The 18,901-nt window shown below is 35.8% G+C and overlaps 1 protein-coding gene across 5 annotated transcripts in view; it reads left to right on the forward strand.

Annotated features, from left to right (window-relative positions):
• The window catches only part of LOC147500966 (protein PSK SIMULATOR 1-like), a 28,521-nt gene extending 11,131 nt beyond the window's left edge, over positions 1 to 17,390 (forward strand). Inside the window, exons 1-14 of one of the 5 annotated variants that reach the window (XR_015221205.1) lie at positions 8,661 to 10,018; positions 10,510 to 11,078; positions 11,200 to 11,551; positions 11,671 to 11,763; positions 11,865 to 11,955; positions 12,452 to 12,545; positions 12,975 to 13,072; positions 13,332 to 13,401; positions 13,513 to 13,616; positions 14,483 to 14,599; positions 14,739 to 14,815; positions 15,097 to 15,141; positions 15,235 to 15,632; positions 17,263 to 17,390. Coding sequence is in view for 4 of the 5 variants with exons in the window: in XM_086605989.1 (XP_086462115.1) it covers positions 8,937 to 10,018; positions 10,510 to 11,078; positions 11,200 to 11,551; positions 11,671 to 11,763; positions 11,865 to 11,955; positions 12,452 to 12,545; positions 12,975 to 13,072; positions 13,332 to 13,401; positions 13,513 to 13,616; positions 14,483 to 14,599; positions 14,739 to 14,815; positions 15,097 to 15,141; positions 15,235 to 15,484 (3,042 nt within the window). In the remaining variant the exon portion in view is untranslated. Of the gene's footprint in view, positions 1 to 8,493; positions 10,029 to 10,509; positions 11,079 to 11,199; positions 11,552 to 11,670; positions 11,764 to 11,864; positions 11,956 to 12,451; positions 12,546 to 12,974; positions 13,073 to 13,331; positions 13,402 to 13,512; positions 13,617 to 14,482; positions 14,600 to 14,738; positions 14,816 to 15,096; positions 15,142 to 15,234; positions 15,754 to 17,262 lie in introns of those variants that run through there. The other 4 variants (XM_086605990.1, XM_086605989.1, XM_086605992.1 and 1 more) reach the window with 4 other exon arrangements.
• The last annotated feature ends 1,511 nt before the right edge of the window (positions 17,391 to 18,901 follow it).

Consider the following 18,901-nt stretch of genomic DNA (forward strand, 5'->3'; position numbering starts at 1 on the left):
AAAACGGTTTTCTACATAGGGTTTGATCACAAATTGCATAAAGCTAGGGGGAGAGTTAGAGTTTTTGTAAAACATAAAAAGGTGAGTTTTATAAGTCTTCTTTCTAACTCAATTGGCCTCGTCATATTCCGAGGCCTGTAGAATTAATTATGGTGTTTGGAAGTTTGACTGGCAGAAAACAGTGCGTCAGAAATCAGTTTCTGCGCACTGTGTTCGAGCCTAGTTTTAGCACATTTATAATGAGATTGAGTATTTTTGTAAAACATGAGAAAGTAAGTTCTGTGTGTTAGCTTTTCAACACAAAAAGCCTCGATGTGTTTGGATACCTGTGAAAAGAGTTGTGTCATTCGGAAGACAGTCCGTCAAAAATCTAGTTTGCTGAAAATTAGGATTTTTACCGTTTTCAACCTAAGTTTTCTTCTAGATGGGCTGAGGTTGGGACTTCGAGTTCTACCTGAAAAAGTATATCTACATACCTTAGTTTATAAATAATTAAGTTAAATGTCATTTGGATGAATGTAGGAAAAACTATAGCATTGACTATGTGGCTGATAAGAACTACGAAGGCTTGATTCCAATCTTGAAAGATTTGGATACGTAGCCAGCTTTGAGCAAAAGCGTAACCACTACACTACACTATATTATATATTAGTTTTTGTGATAACTATATGTGTACAATGTTAGTACTTAATTGTGTACGTAATTGTGGTTGTTTAAAATGTATTCACAAGACATTTAACTAATGCGTTATTCCTAATTGAACTTTTTGATATCTAAGATTTATATAATTGATAATGAGGTGAGTTTATTCGTTATTGTGTTTGGAATCTTTAGTAATGAATTATTGTTTGAGGCGATGTTTGTTTTGTAATAAAAATATTATAATAAATGAGAACTCTTGAGTGTTAAAATTCGGTGTAAAAGTGTCTGGTGAAAATTTAATGTGTCGCCCACATCTTTAGATCTCTCCACGCCTCTTTGATGAAAAGAAATATTTATGACTAATGATGACTAATGATGTCATGTGAAAGAAACTAAGAGAAAAACTAAGGCATTAAGCCTTCTTGGGTTGGGCTGTATTCCTTGAATGTACTGAATGTAGGTGGGTATTTCTTGAATGTGGAATGACCCAAGGTATTTATTGAATGTGCCAATGAATGACTGTTAGTATTATAATAGATATTCCGTGAATGTGTGGAAATGACCCAAGGTATTCATTGAATGTGCCATGTGCCATGAATGACACAATATTATGATGGGTATTCCTTATGATGGGTATTATGATGGGTATTCCTTGAATGTGGCGGGAATGGGGACCCAAGGTATTCATTGAATGTGCCATGAATGACCTAATATTTTGTTATGCTCAGAGGAGGCTTTGTGATTATGTGTATGGAAAGCCCAGAGATGGTTGTGACTCACAAGTTACAAGTTTACAAGATGAAAGCATGTTTCCTGGAGGCGATATCCCGCTTGGGGCATATGTCTTGTAGTGGTACTCGGTGTGAGTGAGGCACACGGATATGTGTGATTTGACAAATGTGTATAGTGCAAATCTTGGAGTAGGAACTAAAGGTTGGGATGTGTCTTTGAATAAATGAGTCAAGAAGATAATTAATAAGTAAAGTAAAAATATTGATTTTACGTGTGATGGAGTTATTGCATATGATGTCTATGATTTCTTATGAGAAATATTTATGTGGTTTTTGTGAGTTGATACTCACGAGGGATGAATGTACTCCCTGGTTGTGACTTTTTCCTCGTTCTCATAAGTAGATGAGTGATATTGAAGTAAAATATTGATTTTACATGTGACTGAGTTATTGCATATGAATATTTATGTATTATGATGTACATGATTTTTTACAAGGAAACGTATACGTGGTTTGTGTGAGTTGATACTCACGAGGGATGAGTGTACTCCCTAGTTGTGATATAGTTCCTCGTTCTCATTAGTAGATAAGTAGTTTTTAAGAAAAATATTGGCTTTAAGTATGAGCAAGTTGTTGGATATGATTGGCGATATATTATGCCAGATTATATATACCCATGATGGTTGCAGTGAGAGTGAAATAGATTTATACTATAAATAATTACGTTTGGGAAATCTAACTTTGTTTTGCAGGAGGGTAGGACTTATTAACTTTTTATGCAGAGACGTTGTTCTACCCTAAGACGACGTGCTGGCTTAAAGGTAAAGTGTATCAAACTTATATTTAAATAAGTTATTATATGTTTATGTAATAAGTTGAATGTAAGTGGAAATTATATTGTGAATTATTTTGGAAAGTGAGCATGATGAATACTGTTATCTGAGATTTTTTGGAAATGTATATTGGGGGTTGAAATTTTACTTGGAAAGAAACTGCATGCCGTTTTGAGAATACGGAACTAACTTGTCTTCCAAATTGAAATGATTGTATTAATATATTTCTTGATTTGAAAGATTGAACATACTGCTATACTATTTTATATTTTTAGTATTACTCGTATCAGTAAATTCAATTTGCTGACCCATATTTGCTTTGTTTTACAACGTGAATGTGTTCTTGGAAACATAGATGGTGGAGTGCAATGGATGAGGACACGTGATTTGGAGTTGCTCTTGGAGTCTTCTGGTTTAAGTTTTTATGAAGTGTACGGTTTTGTTTTGAGATAGATGTAATAGAGTTGGTTAGTTTATTTGTAGTTTAATAATGTGATGGAAAGTTGTTCCTTTTAGTTTTATTTTGATTTCAGTTTTTTATATTGTGTTTGATAACAGGGTTTTGTTTCACCCCGGGTTTCCAGATGATTGAATATAATTGTTTTAAATATTGTCTGGAAATTTGGGGTGTGACACATATCTAATTAAAACGAGAATTATTCTCCTATTAAAACACGATCTCTCCCAATTAAAAAAAAAAAAAAAAAAAAAAAAAAAACAGGTTTTTAAAACTTAATTAAAACAATTTGTTAGAAAATTAAAACGAGTTAGCAACTATATATTAAAATTCCACGTCATCTCCTATTAAAACGGGAATTTCTCTCCTATTTGAAAAACGATAATATTTTATTGTTAATTATAATTCTAACACTTCTAATTAAAGCGGGAATCATTCTCCTATTAAAATGGGAATTCATCTCATATTGAAAAGAGAAAATCTAACATATCTAATTAAAACGGAAATTATTCTCTTATTAAAACATGATCTTTCTCCCAATTGACAAGACGGGTTTTTAAAATTTAATTAAAACTTTATTTAAAACAATTTGTTAGAAAAATTAAAACGGGTTAGCGAATAAAACAGTAGTCCCAATTTTCTAAAATAAATCTAAATTTTTTCAAAAGAGTCGGTGCGTATACACGGGTCTACAAGCTAGTATATATGTATATCTTTTAATCCTTCTATTCTTGTAAAAAATAAGATTGAGAATCTCTATTTTAGAGAGAATAATGTAATCAATTTCTTTAAAACAATTAAATCTCTTTTATTTTCTTAGAATATTTCAATTTTGGTGTTTTTTACCTTCTAATTCCAAAAAAACTCGGGAAGTTTGACCAACCCGACCCAATCCGAATTGGTCGGGCTAGGGCTTGGGCTGAAAATTCAAGGACCGACTAGGACTTGGTCCTGGGCTCGGGCTGAAACATTTGAAACTCAAGTTGGACTCGGGTTGTGCCTCAACCCGACCCAACCCTCCCGAGTTCCACCCCTAGGTGTACGTGTGTGTTGTGTGCATGGTATCTGATTACCCGAAACCAAATCAGAACTGAAACCGTTTAGAGTGGTTTTGGGTCTTAAAATGTTAGATCCATAAAAAGTTGGTCTTCATGAACTGAACCGATAAAGAACCGGAACCATTAGAACCGAATAGTTAAAAACCCGTGGACATCCGAACCAAAACTATAACCGATTATTATGATTTTGATATATAAATTTTACTAATATATTACACTTAACAAAGACAACCTCAAACATTATAGTATAGTACTAGAGTGTAGTCCCCGACGGGGTGGGAATTTGGCCCTAACCTGGCCCTGACCGACTCGACCCTAAGCCCTCACAGAGTTTAGGGCAGAGCCGACCCATCCCTAATGCCTTCTAAGACAGGGTCAGGGCTAAGATTCTGAAACATAGGCCCGACCCTAACCAAGCTCTCACTAATCCCTAGTTATAATTTCACTATAAAATACACATACTATAACTATCCAACTCATTGTTACATATTTTCAATTAAAATAACACTGTCCTTTGTAATTTATCACTTACTGTATGGGTACTTATAATAACTTGTCTTATATCATAAAAACTTGTAAACCTAATTGTTTCTATCTCACAACTCACGTACACCTCACAACTCCCCATCTAACCTAGTCGCCAAGAACAATAATGAGCACTGGGCACTAGCTTAATAAAAAAAAAATGACGTCAATAAAAACTCATTCCAAACTCTTATTTGTCTTTGTGTTATTCAATGTCAAATGTAATTTTGGTGAGATTTGAGTACAAGAAATAACGGATTTAATTATATCAGTGAAAACTCCTTCCAAAATGTGTCTTGTGCATTTTAACTGTAATTTTGAAATATAAGTATGAGTTTTTATGTACTTCAGTTTATTAGATTGTAGATATACATTCTAAATTGTTGGACTTATCAAGAATTATTACTAGATTTGTTGTTATTCATATTTCAAAGTGGTGGGACTTTGAGTTTGCAAATCTTTGAATTTTTTTTATAATATAAATGAGTTTTAAAATTGATGCAGTAAAAAGGAGAAAATATATAGGCCCAGCCCGGCTCGACCCTAAAACTTTTAAAAAAGGCTCAGGATTTGAGATTTAGACTTATGACCCGGCCCGACTCGACCCTATAGGGACTTTAGGGTCGGGCTGGCCCGACCCTAATAACTGAAAGACTTTAAATATTTAGGGATGGGCTAGCCCGACCCGGCCCATTTCCCACCCCTAGTCCCTGTGCATGCACACCAACTATTTTGAAAACTTGCTTAGTGATAATAATTATACATACTAGCAAATTAGCACGCGCGTTGCGCCTGAAATGAACTATCTATGTGCGAGGGATATTTGAGAAAAATATATATTCTTTTTCTTTCATAAAAATATTAAGATGGATAACTAATAGATATATAAAAAAATAAAGATCAAAGGATTAAAAAGCTGAAATATGTTTTTTTTTCATGAGTGAAAGAAGTGTTCACTGATTGAAAATCTTCAACTAATGCTCGTGCCTTATAAGAATACGTCCGACCTCATATAAGTTGTAGTATTTCAATTTTTTTGGAATTTGTAATGTTATAAATTTTAAGAACAAATCATTAGGTCATTGTAAGGGTATATTTACAAACCAAAAAACAAACAATTTCAAACACTTGGTAGCTGCTAAAATGAAATAGAATAAAACTTGATAAATAATAAATGAATACAAAATATTTTCCATTCTTCTTTAACGGGAAACATAAATAAATTCCTAGCTAAAATAAAATGAATTGATTTCTTAGCTTATCATGGAAGTTAATTATGAGGTAGCATTTTTTTGTTATTATTATTTTTGGGTCCTATTAATTGCTGCACTCAATTTGTGTGTTGGGCGAGGAAGTTAGGGCCAAGTTGGGCGGGGTGGTTCCCATTGTGTTGAGCACAACTTGGACTCGTACACCCCCCCAACCAAATATCCAAGAAACCGAAAACCGGCTACCACCTTTATCCTTCAAACCCTCTTGTGATTTCTCTCACCAAAATCAAATTTCTCTCACCAAAATCAAACCCACGATCTCGATCTCGATCAAACCCGCCATCTCGATCAACTAGATTCCTTTTTTTTTATCGGTAAGTTTCAACTAGATTCCTTTGAGCTCAAACATTTTAGATTTATTTGGGCCGATTCCTTCGAGTTCTTACTCATCCTTTGTGTATATGGGGTTCGACCATAGTCTTGATCATAATTATACCATTTTATATGTCACACAATACATTTAAAACATTTTAGCACTAACCATCCTCGATTTCATTCCAATAGGAAAGTATCCGTATTAGATTATGTAAACGTTATAATGGTAAAACCATGTCAATTCTCGGAGATATTAGCAACAACTAAACAAATTGATTGTGGTAAGTGTGAGTTCATACCTTCCTCGTTTCCTAGTAGAATGCATATTCTAGATATAATTCGAAGGATGCATCCTACATGTGCATGTCCTTGCACAAGTATGGTGAATATGTGCATGTTGTGTGTAGATGCTTTAGAATTAGTCGCTGGTTGGCCATTTATGTGTCCTTCGTTATAGAGGTGTGTGTGTTTTGTGTTGTTTTGGGGGCACTTGGGTTGTATCTGCAGAGGTTCTTGGATATGAGTACGCATGTATGTGGTTGTAGATGTGCCTATCCGCTTTTGTGCATGTGTTTGTGACTTTGTGGGTATGCTAGCATGCTTTTTCATGCGAAAGTGAGTGTAAGGTACTTGGGTTCATGGGTGTATAATAGTTTTAAAATCTGTATGCTTATAAAAACGTTATAAGCCATACCATTGTTTTGGCAAAATAATAATGATAAAATAAATTGTTAGTTCTTTCAATCTTCAGTTAATCATTGGTCAGGTCTATGCCTTCAAGTATGTTATCTCTTGTCATCTTTTATTATTTCTAACGGAAGGTGTTTGAATTAGAAAATTGAATGTTATTTTGTCAAGAATTATGTCCTGGGCAGGGTAGCTCATTATAGTGGAGTTTATCCCCCCAAGTGGTTGCTCGTGAACAGTCATTTACTAACTAAGGTATCTGATTGTGTTTTTCTTGTAGTCCTGTGCAACAAGTTGATGATTTTCTTTGCATAATCTGTAGGCCAGATAGAACTCTTTTCGCATGTTCCCCGTTCTTACCGTAACTTTGTGGATCATTTGAAGCGCAAGAACTTCAATGTCCGTGTTGTTTACTTGCTTTCGACTCACGTACATCTCATTCTTGAGAAAAGTATAATTACCTCTATTTCCAAATATGCCTTTACATTTCCATCATTTTAACCTTTTGATTTTCATATGCGTCAGTTCACGCATTACTTAGACTAACTTCAAACGGTGTGGCCACCGCTTCAAGTCAAAAAAAATAGACAAATCGTTTTTTTCCAAATTCAAATCCCAAAGACATGGCCACATCGTTTTGGACACCGCGTCAGAGACGGTGTGTGACAGACCGCTTGGTGTGAAATACAAACGACCTAGCCGCGTCGTTTAATTACTACATGCATAATTATTACATGTATAATCACTATACACATCAATAATTCCTACATGCATAATTATTACATGTATAATCACTGTACACATCAATAATTCCTACATGCATAATTACTACATGCATAATTATTACATGTATAATCACTGTACACATCAATAATTCCTACATGCATAATTATTACATGCATAATTACTACATTCATAATTACGTTTAATTTAGATTTACCTTATTCTTATTAAATGCATCATCATCCATTCCTCTATTTTCTTCACTTTGAACTTGTTCTACATTTTCTTCTTGAATGGGGTCACTTGGAACTTGTTCTATATTTTCTTCTTGAATGGGGTCATGATGCATTACATTTTCTTCGTCATCTTCATGTTCTAAAATGGTGGGCTCTTCCATTAGTGTTTAGTGTTCGGGTTTAAGGGTTTAAGGGTTTATGGTTTTTTATGGTGGAAGAGAAGAGAATAGAAGAGAAGGGCTGAAAAGGTTGCTACAAGTCAAATTCACTTTGGTTTTTGGGTCCCTAACACAAAACAACTTTTGGGACCAATGGCACATTTGTAATAAGTGTTTTAGTTTTTGGGGTCTGCCCAACACAATATGGGGTCCGGCAGTAACAAGTACCTTATTTTTTTGGTAAGCATGTTTTAAATGAGATCAGTGACTCTGTGATGTTGGCGGGGTTCGAGCTCGAGCTCCAAACCTTTGCTAGTCGGCACCTGCAAAAATGTATGGGCAAACCTGTTTTTAAAGAGATTAGTAACTCAATTGTGTGTAGCGGGGTTCCAACCTCAGACCTCTGGTATCATCACCCAAAGATTTTACAGTTTTACCAACCAAACTTCTCTCATTCTAAGTTGTGAACCTGCAATATGAACATAGAAGCACATAGCATTGAATTATCAATGACGTACGATGTAAATGTCCTTAGCAATGAGCTTTAATATGAACCCATGAATTATCACAATTTTTGAACATAGCTTTAACGCTTATACGTGATTACAAACCTGCATGGTAATCGAGTGAGCGAAGCGAACGATTTTGGGAGAAGGGGGCTATGCGAGACAAAAACCAACTTGGTTGGTTTCTGTCTGTCCTCATTTTCTCACTTATTTTTTTTTCGCCCAAATACTTTTCTCCTTCGCCCACCTCTCTCTCTGCCCCCGCATCACCCAACTCTCTCTCTGCAGCTCCGCTCACTCCCCACTGCCACGCAATATACTAGTTAAGTGAGGGGATTTTGGCAGAGGGCTATGTAGACAAAAACCAATTTGATTGGCTTCTGTCTGTCTGTCCTCATCTTCTCTCTCATTTTTTTTTCGCCCAAATACTTTTCTCCTTCACCCATCTCTCTCTCTCCCCCGCATCACCCAACTCTCTCTCTCCCCCGCAGTTCCGCTCACTCCCCACTGCCACGCAGTATACTAGTATTATCCTCCTTTTCAATTGCATACTACAGTAGAAGTCTGGTATGTAAAAGCTTTATATGACGTACGGTTGGCACATACCTTTCATCCAAAGTTGTAACACTGTTGCAATGATTCAGCTTCAAAAGCGATTCCCGTAGTAGCGGCGAGCGAAATGGGAGCAGCAGATTTTTTGTAGGGGGTTGCTTTCTGTCTGACTGTCCCTCGGCCCAGAACATGTCATTCCTTGCAGGTACGTGATTTAGTCCTTGGATGAATGTTAATTTTGAATGGCAAATTTGAGTAGAGTAGAAGATAAAGATTACAACTTGGAATTAATCAATAAGATAGTGAGTGAACTAGCAAAAGAGAAACCACAACTATTTACACACCACCAGCTTAAGAGCTTTACATCAGGTTTCACTAATAAAGTAGGCCATGGTGCGTTTGGAAATGTTTACAAAGGTGTGTTTCCTGATGGTACCCAAATTGTTGTTAAAGTACTGAAAAACAACATGCCAGATGTAATCCAAAGGCATGACATAACAAGGCAACAATTTATAGCGGAAGTGAGTACAATGGGCAGAACTTACCATCGAAACCTGATTAAACTATATGGGTTTTGTTTTGATGCCGATATAAAAGCACTTGTTTATGAGTACATGGAGAACGGATCATTGGATAGGGTTTTGTATGAGAACCACCTTCGTCTAGAGTGGGTGGAACTATATGATATTGCAATTGAAACAGCCAAGGGGATCTCTTACTTGCACGAGAATTGCAACCCGATAATTATCCACCACGATATAAAAGCTGCTAATGTGTTACTTGACTCGTCACTTTCTCCTAAAGTTACAGATTTTGGATTGGCTAAGCTTTGTAAAATTAACGTAAGTAAAGTTGCACAGAGCAGATTCAGAGGAACAGAGGGATATGCGGCCCCTGAGGTGTGTTTGGGATCAAAGCTAATAACATATAAATGTGATGTTTATAGCTTTGGCATGATGTTATTTGAAATCTTGAGGAGGAAGAAGAATAATGATGCTGAAGATTGGTTTCCAGGAAAATTTTGGGAGTATTTTGAGAACAAACAGTTGGATGAAGTTCTTATCGAGTGTGGCATTATGGAGAAGGATAAAGAAAAAGCAAAGAGATTATCTATGGTCGCTTTAACGTGTGCTCACATCTATCCCCAAGACAGACCTTCCATGAGTACTGTGGTGAAGATGCTCGAGGGTGAGATACAACCTCGTCCGCCACGTATAAATCCGTTTCCATATTATGACTCTTCATCTGGTGAAAGCAGCATAAGCGGCAGTTCCATAAGAACTCGCAGTTTACCCCCCGTAGCCTTACCTGCATATGATAAAAGGTACAATCAGGTACTTACAAAGTTTTTCTTCTGTGGGTGCGTCGGGTGCTCTTTATTTGGGAAAACCTCACATCCTTGCTCTTGCAGGGGGGGCGGACCTACAGCAGGGCTAACAGGGGCTGTACCCCTAACTTTCTTGAGGAAAAAAAAATACTATAGATAATAATAGCTAATATCCTCTTTTGATGTTATGTATGCTGTGTGATACATTGACTTCCTCTCAATTTTATTTTTCTTGATTAGTAACCTTTCCCCCCCTCCCCCGCCCCCACTTGAAATCCTGGTTCCTCCCCTGGCAGGGTAGATGTCCTCCTAGAACTCTAACACAACCAAAACACACGCATGAACACACACACACACACACACACACACACAAGTGGACCACTCCCTTCTCTCCGGTGCTCAGTTGCTCACTACATGAATTAATAAACAGCAACTATTTGTTTTTTGTTTTTTTTATGTAAGACTTCAACTAATCGTTATATTTTCAGCCTGGATGAAGAGGATACTACACATAAGGAATACGCTTCAAGCCTAACAGTGAGACAACCTCTTAAGGGCACTACAATTGAAGTAATAAGTTCTGTAGATGATGAACGGGTCATTATTCCTACAAGACAGCTGCCCACAAGTAGTAAAGAACCGGAATCAAATTCAACTTTTGAATCAGTGGAAGAGAGTTGTCCTGCCGGGGTCGAAAATTCTGTTTTTGTTTATGCAAGTACAGTGCCAAACTCTAACATTCCTTACAACGGTTATTTTTCTGGTGAAAGCAGCTTGGGAACTCGTAATGTGCCCCCCATAGTCTCACCCGCCATTGATGAAAAGTACAAATTCACTCCTGTAGCTGGCAAGCCGCATTCTTTCTTTAAATGGCTAGCTACGATAGAAGAGGGCTCGACCCATGAGGAGTACGGTTCAAGCCATACCGTGAGGCAACCTCTCAAGGGCTCTGCAGTTAATGTAAAAGGCTCTATAGATGGTGAAAAGGTCTTTAATCCCACCAGGCAGCAGTCCCTGCCCAAAAATTGTGAAGCAAAAGAGAGTTGCCCTCCTGGAGGTGAAATTTCTGTTATTATTGTTTACCGAAATACAGGGCCAAACCCTATTCCAAGTTGCACCCTGATAAAAGACTTTAGATGTAATAAATATAAATCTCGTGTTCAACATTTTTCTATTAGATGATGAATCTGTCGTCTCCAACGCGCCAGGCCACAAATCCGGGTTCTCTCTCTCGTCGTTTATACCTAGTTGGAGCCGGCCGAAAACTGGAGGCTCTCAGAAAGGATGGAAGCTCACTCTTGGCAACCTCAGTACTGGATTTATCCCAGGAGCGGCAACAAAAGGAAACAGAATATATCTATTGGCTTTTGAGGTTGCCAACACAATTGTTAAAGGTGCTACTCTTATGCAATCACTTTCAAAGGAGAACATAGAACATTTGAAAGAAGTGGTGCTTCCATCAGAAGGAGTTCAATACTTAGTATCGAAAGATAGGAAAGATCTCCTAAGGATTGCTGCTGCTGACAAGAGGTGTGTATTAGAAAATTTTCATTTTATTCTATTCCTTTTGTGTGCGAGTCTAGTTGCATAATTATTTCCATACCCTCTTCTAAAAGATTCCATTTCTTCTTTCTATTACATATAAACAGGGAAGAGTTGAAAATATTTTCAGGTGAAGTTGTCTGTTTTGGGAACCGGTGCAAAGATCCTCAGTGGCACAACTTGCATTCTTATTTTGAGAAGTAATATGAATGGATACTATCGTACTTTAACTTTTATTGTTTCTTACCAGTAAATGCATTTTTCATGCCTTTGTCATCAATGTTTTCTTATTCTTTTTTAGGATGGGTGGAGAAGTTGTCACCCAAAAGCCACTGAAGGAAGAAGCAGAAACAGTGATGCAGAAACTGATGACCATGGCCCAATATACAGCTGTGAGTTAACTGTGAATGACTAGTGTAGGAAGGCGCACACTTATTACGTTAAACGTGATTTATTTTTTCTTCATATAGCAACAGTAATCTTATTTTAAAAAGTCATGTAATGCACTTGTTTGTCTGATGCATATCAGCACCCCTTTTAATACAGATTATACTGTCATGTGTGTTTTGCTTCCTGCTGTAAACATCTGTAGTGGTTAAAAGATTTAATTCAGCTTATTTCAGGTTCTTCCTTCAGTTCCTTGACACACACAAAATTCAAGGGTGGGGTGGGAAGGGTACAAACACGTAATAAAAGTAGAAGTAGAGGAAACAAGGAAGAGCAACCTCAAACTAGGCTCTGAGTATGAGCAAGACAGCAAGTGGTCTTTATTTTCACTTTGCTGGAAATCATATTGTAGTTTTTGTAGTTATGATGTACAGCCTTGTAGTTGTTTGAACGTTGTTTCAAGAATTCATGAAGCAAAGAAAAGTTTGTGTTTCTTTACAGGAATTGTACCATGAGTTGCATGCTCTGGACAGATTTGAACAAGATTATCAACGAAAACTGCAGGAAGAGGATAACTCGAGCGCTGCCCAAAGAGGTAAATTGCTTGACAGTTGACCATAAAGCTATTGAGACAATATAGCCAATGAAAAGAAAAGTTGATATGAGACAATGCTGTTAAAAGTGTTCTCCTTGATATGTGGTTTGGCTGCCTCTAGAGGGCAATAAGGTGCTCGGGCACCCTTGCAAAACAACCAAACTAGGGTTCCCAACTTAAGAATTATGATGTAGTGTATTCAAGTGGGAAGTAAGATATGATTGTTCTGAACCTATCATCAGGATATCTTCTTGTGATCTTAGTCCATTCCAGCAGAGATTTGAAATGCAACCAAGTCGTGAGCTCAGTAGAATACATTATCACGTATCTTTCTCAAATATATAATCTAATGAACTTTGTCATTCTCCATTGTTATTACTTCATTATCTATACATGAGGATAGTTGACTTGGTTTACTCTGACTTGTAGGAGACAGCCTTGCCATCTTAAGGGAAGAATTAAAAAGTCAACAGAAGCATGTTAGAAGTTTGAAGAAAAAGTCACTCTGGTCCAAGATTTTGGAAGAGGTAAATTACCATATATTTTCATATCAATTCGCAGAAAATTACTGGTCAAGGATTCAGTTTCTTAGGGATGGTTTTATTTGTTGCTATTTTATGCGTTTCAAAAAGTTCAATTGTGCAGTTTTCTTAGTTCTTTCTCCATCTTTATGGTTCTTCTCCATCTTTATCTTGTACCTTATTATGCTGACTTAGAGCACATAATGAATGTTTTTATGTCTATTTGACCCTGTAAATAATAATTGTAATATCACATATACTGTAGGTCATGGAGAAGCTTGTTGACGCTGTTTACTTCTTACATCTAGAGATTCATGATGCATTTGGCAGTGCTGGTATTTATTCAAAACTTTTAGTTGAAGTGTGGGACTCCAATTTATGTGGCTCTGGAGTCAATTTTCTTATTGATTAAATCTCATGATGCTTTCTCCTTGCCGTCCTTGCAGACACTAAGAAACCATTAAAAGGATCTCAAAACAATCATCAAAGGTTGGGACCTGCTGGTCTTGCATTGCATTACGCAAACACAATTACTCAAATTGACACACTTGTGAGTTCACAATTGCTTTTTACAGTAAAATATTTGTTCATACCATTTCACAAGCCTGATCTTTTAAAAAAACTAAAAAAGTTAATTCTGAATATGGTCTTAATATCCGCAGTATACTTTAAAAAAATAAAAAAGTGTCTGTTGACTTGGCATTAACATTCTGGCTATTAAGATAAGCTGTGACCTGAGATAAACTGATATTCAGGCTCTACTTTCTATTTTATCCCTACTCCGGATATTTATGTAGTCGCGCTTTTCATTTTATCCTATGTTACATGGACACGCCATATTTTAAAAATATTATGTGTCTTATCCACGTGTCTGTGTTAGACACGACATAAACACGGTGTATGTGACACCTCAATTTTTTATATTTCGTCATGTCAGACACTTCGTCTCCATGTCGTTTACGGACACGTATCCGTGTCAATGTAACTTACATTTTATCTGATTTATATCCATGTCATTGAATTCCGTACATCATTTGTTTGAATTAGTTATACTCAAAAACTAGGGTATTTGGTTTTTTGTTGGACTAGTTGGCACTTCACTGATGGCTTTAGATGGAAATGTATAGTTTGTTAATAGTTACCAGGTTTTGAAGGTATGGTCAGAATTTCTAATTCCCCATGGAGTAATAATACCAAATCTTCATAAGAATGTTGTGGATCATGTCGCATACTCGCATCTAATGAATGCAATTGTTTTTCTTCTTTCTGAGTAGACATTTGATAGCGAGAGACATTAATGCGTTAGTTCATACTGTTACTCTAGAATTTTTATGTGTTGTATACTCTCATCAGAAGTGATATTTTGCTAATTCATGTGGGCAAACTTTTGAACGGAGAACTTCTTGGTGTGGTCAGGTATCTCGATCAAGTTATGTGCCTCCAAATACGAGGGATACATTATACCAAGGGTTACCCCCCAGTGTGAAGTCAGCTTTACGTTCCAAACTGCGGTCATTCGAGGTCAAGGAAGAGGTATACATCAATCCAGCTGCACATTTCAAATACTGTGAGGACTTATTGATTTAGTGAGGGAATTGAGACTGTTGATAAGCACTTCCACATATTTAATCTACTTACTGTATAATGACCCTCTCAATTTGTCTACTCGCAGCTAACTGTTACACAAATTAAAGCAGAAATGGAGAAAATTTTGCAGTGGCTTGTCCCAATTGCTACAAACACAACCAAGTAAAAAGGCCCAACCATTAATCTTGTTTTTTTTTTAATCATTTATTATATTTACCTATTTTAAAGCGTGTTTGATTGATCATAGCATGTTTTGTTGGAAAATATTGTGGAAACCATGAAAGTTTAATTTCAAGTGTCATTTTTTCAGCAAAAGTATTTTTCCAGTGATAATTCTCTAGCAGTGAAACATACCATTGGATATGATACTTATTTTTCCTTAAAATTCATCGAGTACATTCACTTTTTGTGCTACTGTTGATTTTTTTTTTGTTATGAACCAGAGCACATCATAGTTTCGGTTGGGTTGGAGAGTGGGCAAATACAGTGTAAGTCATTAATTAGTTAATATATGTTTAATCGTGATTCTTTGAATATCAGAAAATTTTCAGGTTAAAAGAGCTGGTTTTACTTGTTTTCAGGTCTGAGGTAAACCGAAAGGCGGCTGGACAAACTGAACTAATTAAGATAGAGACACTCCATTATGCAGATAAAGAGAAGACTGAAGCTTGTATACTTGAGTTAATCGTGTGGCTTCACCATACTACCAAATCACCGACGAGGGTCCCAACCCAGAAAACAATTCCACTGGAGATTTTCCCTGTTAGGAGATTCCCTGTTATTGATTTTGATATGGACTGGAATGTTATTGAAGCTGGCTCTCCGGAATGACACTTATACAAATGAAGCTGCCTCTCTTACTTATAGTTTCAAGAAAACGTTCTGGAACCACTATAATCGATGCAAGAGGCGTACATCCAAAGGTTTCTGAGTATTCACTTTTCTCGAACAATTCTGTAAAAATATATAAACAAGTTCTGTTAAATTGTATATTAGTGGTGATGTTAGGAGAGTTGTTATATTGATATATTGAGAGAAACCAAGAAGAAGAACAATGGAGAATAATATAGATTGATTGAGAGAGAGAGAGAGATTGATTAGGGTTAGAGTGATTGAGTTGAGTTATCTACCCAGAGTTATATATTTATACTAACCTATAACATGATAATAGAAACTACTAGATATGGATGTCCATATTTATAGAAACGTGAGACTTTCCATATAATATATATTCTAATATTGACATATTCTAATACTCCCCCTCAAGTTGGAATGCCGCATAATTGCAAATAACAACTTGAATGACAGAAAGAAAATATAAGAATATAGTTTCCCATTTCGCATAGAACAGTTTTTAGTTGAAGAACTCAAACAACTGTTGAGACAAGACGTTCTGGAAAGTGAAACTGTCGGTGTAGACAATGGCCTAACCTGAAAACTAAATTTGAATGGTGCAGTGCTGATGTGACTGCAACCTGAGAGATGAATCTGAATAGGGCAATAATAATGTGGATCGCAACCGAGATGATGAATCAATAGAGGCGATGATGATATGATTGCAACCTCGAGATGAATGCCGAAAATTCGCATCATTGCGGCATAAAAGGAATTAGAACCTGAAACGTTGAACCATCAAGGACAGCAGCATATGAGAAGCTCCTCAATAAGAAGGCGAAAACAAAAAGCCGGTGAAACACCATAGAACTCAGAACCATGATATTAAAGGGATTCAAACCCTGATATGTTTAGGCAAAATGGCCAGAGCAAGATGAAAAAAACAAGACTAAATCGAGAGGAGGGTGACAAAAAGGCAATCTTGGCGCAGCGCGCCTATAGCGAAAAGTGATACAGAGAGAAGGGCACGGGCGCGCCTTGACAAAGGCTCATCTTGAGTCGGGGCCTATATAGCGAGAGACAATCTGAATCGAGAGAGCGCGCGCTTTGACGAAGGCTCATCTTGAAAGCAAGCCTTATATAATCGATTTCAAACAAAAGATTTACGGAGTCGAGAGATTGTGGAACTTGAATAATCGACTTGAACCATGGAGAATAATGAGATGAGATTGCGAAATTTGAAAAGTCCCTTGAACATGACGATGAACAGTATCCGTGAACAGTTACGATGAACAGTACCATCCAGAGAAAAATTGAAACTTGAATCAAGATAGAAAAACTTCTTCTTGTGAGAAAGATTGAAACTTGACTTGAATTCTAAAAATTGAAAATTGAAAAAAAATTGATTTTGATATTGATATTGATTTTTTATGATGGATTCCTCTCCTAACATACCACGAAACTTTGATTTTAACCTGACGCTCTGATACCATGTTAAATTGCATGTTAGTGGTGATGCTAGAAAAGTTGTGATATTGATATATTGAGAGAAACCAATAAGATGAACAATGGAAAATAATATATATTGATTGAGAGAGAGAGAGAGAGAGAGAGATTAGGGTTAGAGTGATTGAGTTGAGTTCTCTACCCATAGTTACATATTTATACTAACCTAAAACATGATAATAGAAACTACTAGATATGGATGTCCACACTTATAGAAACGTGGGACTTTCCATATAAAACATATTCTAATATTGACATATTCTAATAAGTTCAAAATAATTGTAATTGGTTGGACCTCATATGTATGACGTGGTGTGTGTTGAAAAATGGACCATGTAATAGAAAAACCATGGGCGTATGTTTGAAAGATGGACCATAAGGAAGATAACTTGAGAAGTATGGCGGACATACAATTTCATTTATCTCATTCTCAAATGTGTGTGTGTGTGTTGTGTGCATGGTATCCGATTATTCGAAACCAAATCGGAACCGAAACTGTTTAGAGTGGTTTTGGGTCTTAAAATGTTAGATCCATAAAAAGTTGGTCTTTATGAACCAAACCGATAAAGAATCGGAACCGTTAGAACCGAATAGTTAAAAACCCGTGGGCATCCTATTAAAACGGAAATTTCTCTCCTATTTGAAAAATGGGAATTTATCTTCTATTATAATGAGAATTTTCTCCTATTAAATCAAATTCTAACACTTTTAATTAAATAGAGAATCATTCTTCTATTAAAATGAGAATTCCTCCCCTATTGAAAATTAAGCCAAAATCTAATGTATCTAATTAAAATGGGAATTATTCTCTTATTAAAACAGAATCTCTCTCCCAATTGAAAAAAATGGGTTTTTAAAACTTAATTTAAAACAATTTATTATAAAATTAAAACGGGTTAGCGATTAAAACGGTAGTCTCAATTTTCTAAAAAAAATATAAATGTTTTCAAAAGAACCGGTGCATATGCACGAGCCTATAAGGTAGTCTTAATATTAAAGCTCTCACAATGGGCATTTTTCGAGTTCTATTAAAATTTCACATCATCTCCTATTAAAACGATAATTTATCTCCTATTTGAAAAACAGGAATTTCTCTTCTATTATAACGAGAATTTTTCTCGTATTAAAACAAATTCTAACACTTTTAATTAAAGCGGAAATCATTCTCCTATTAAAATGAAAATTCCTCCCCTATTGAAAATTAAGCGAAAATCTAGCGTATCTAATTAAAACAGGAATCATTCTCCTATTAAAACATAATCTCTCTCCCAATTGAAAAAACGGGTTTTTAAAACTTAATTTAAAACAATTTGTTAGAAAATTAAAACGGGTTAGCAACTAAAACGGTAGTCCCAATTTTCTAAAAAAAATATAAATGTTTTCAAAAGAGCCGGTGCGTATGCACGGGCCTACAAGCTAGTCTTAATATTAAAGCTCCCACAAGGGTATTTTTCGAGCTCTATTAAAATTCCAAATCATCTCCTATTAAAATGGGAATCTCTCTCCTATTTGAAAAATGGGAATCCTTTTTTAAAACGGGAATTCCTCTCCTATTAAAACAAACTCTAGCACTTCTAATTAAAGCGGAAATCATTCTCCTATTAAAATGGAAATTCCTCCCCTATTGAAAAGGAAAAATTTAGCATATTTTAACAACCCCAATTTTTAAACAACATATATTACATTATTTGAATTGAAAATAATTATTATATTATGAAATCTAGCTTGGTCTAGAATTTGTTTGGTTGTTGATTTTTCAAAAATTGTTTTTACTTGAATTGTTTGTTAGAACTTGTGTGGGTATTTTAGAATCATTTTTGGGGTTGAAAATATTGTTAAAATGTACTCATTGATATAGGTATGGACTTTGGGTGTTTTTAGACCCATTTGAGGCCCATAGGTTAACTT

Source organism: Coptis chinensis, chromosome 4, assembly GCF_015680905.1.
Source record: "Coptis chinensis isolate HL-2020 chromosome 4, ASM1568090v1, whole genome shotgun sequence".
In the NCBI taxonomy this organism is placed as follows: domain Eukaryota; kingdom Viridiplantae; phylum Streptophyta; class Magnoliopsida; order Ranunculales; family Ranunculaceae; genus Coptis; species Coptis chinensis.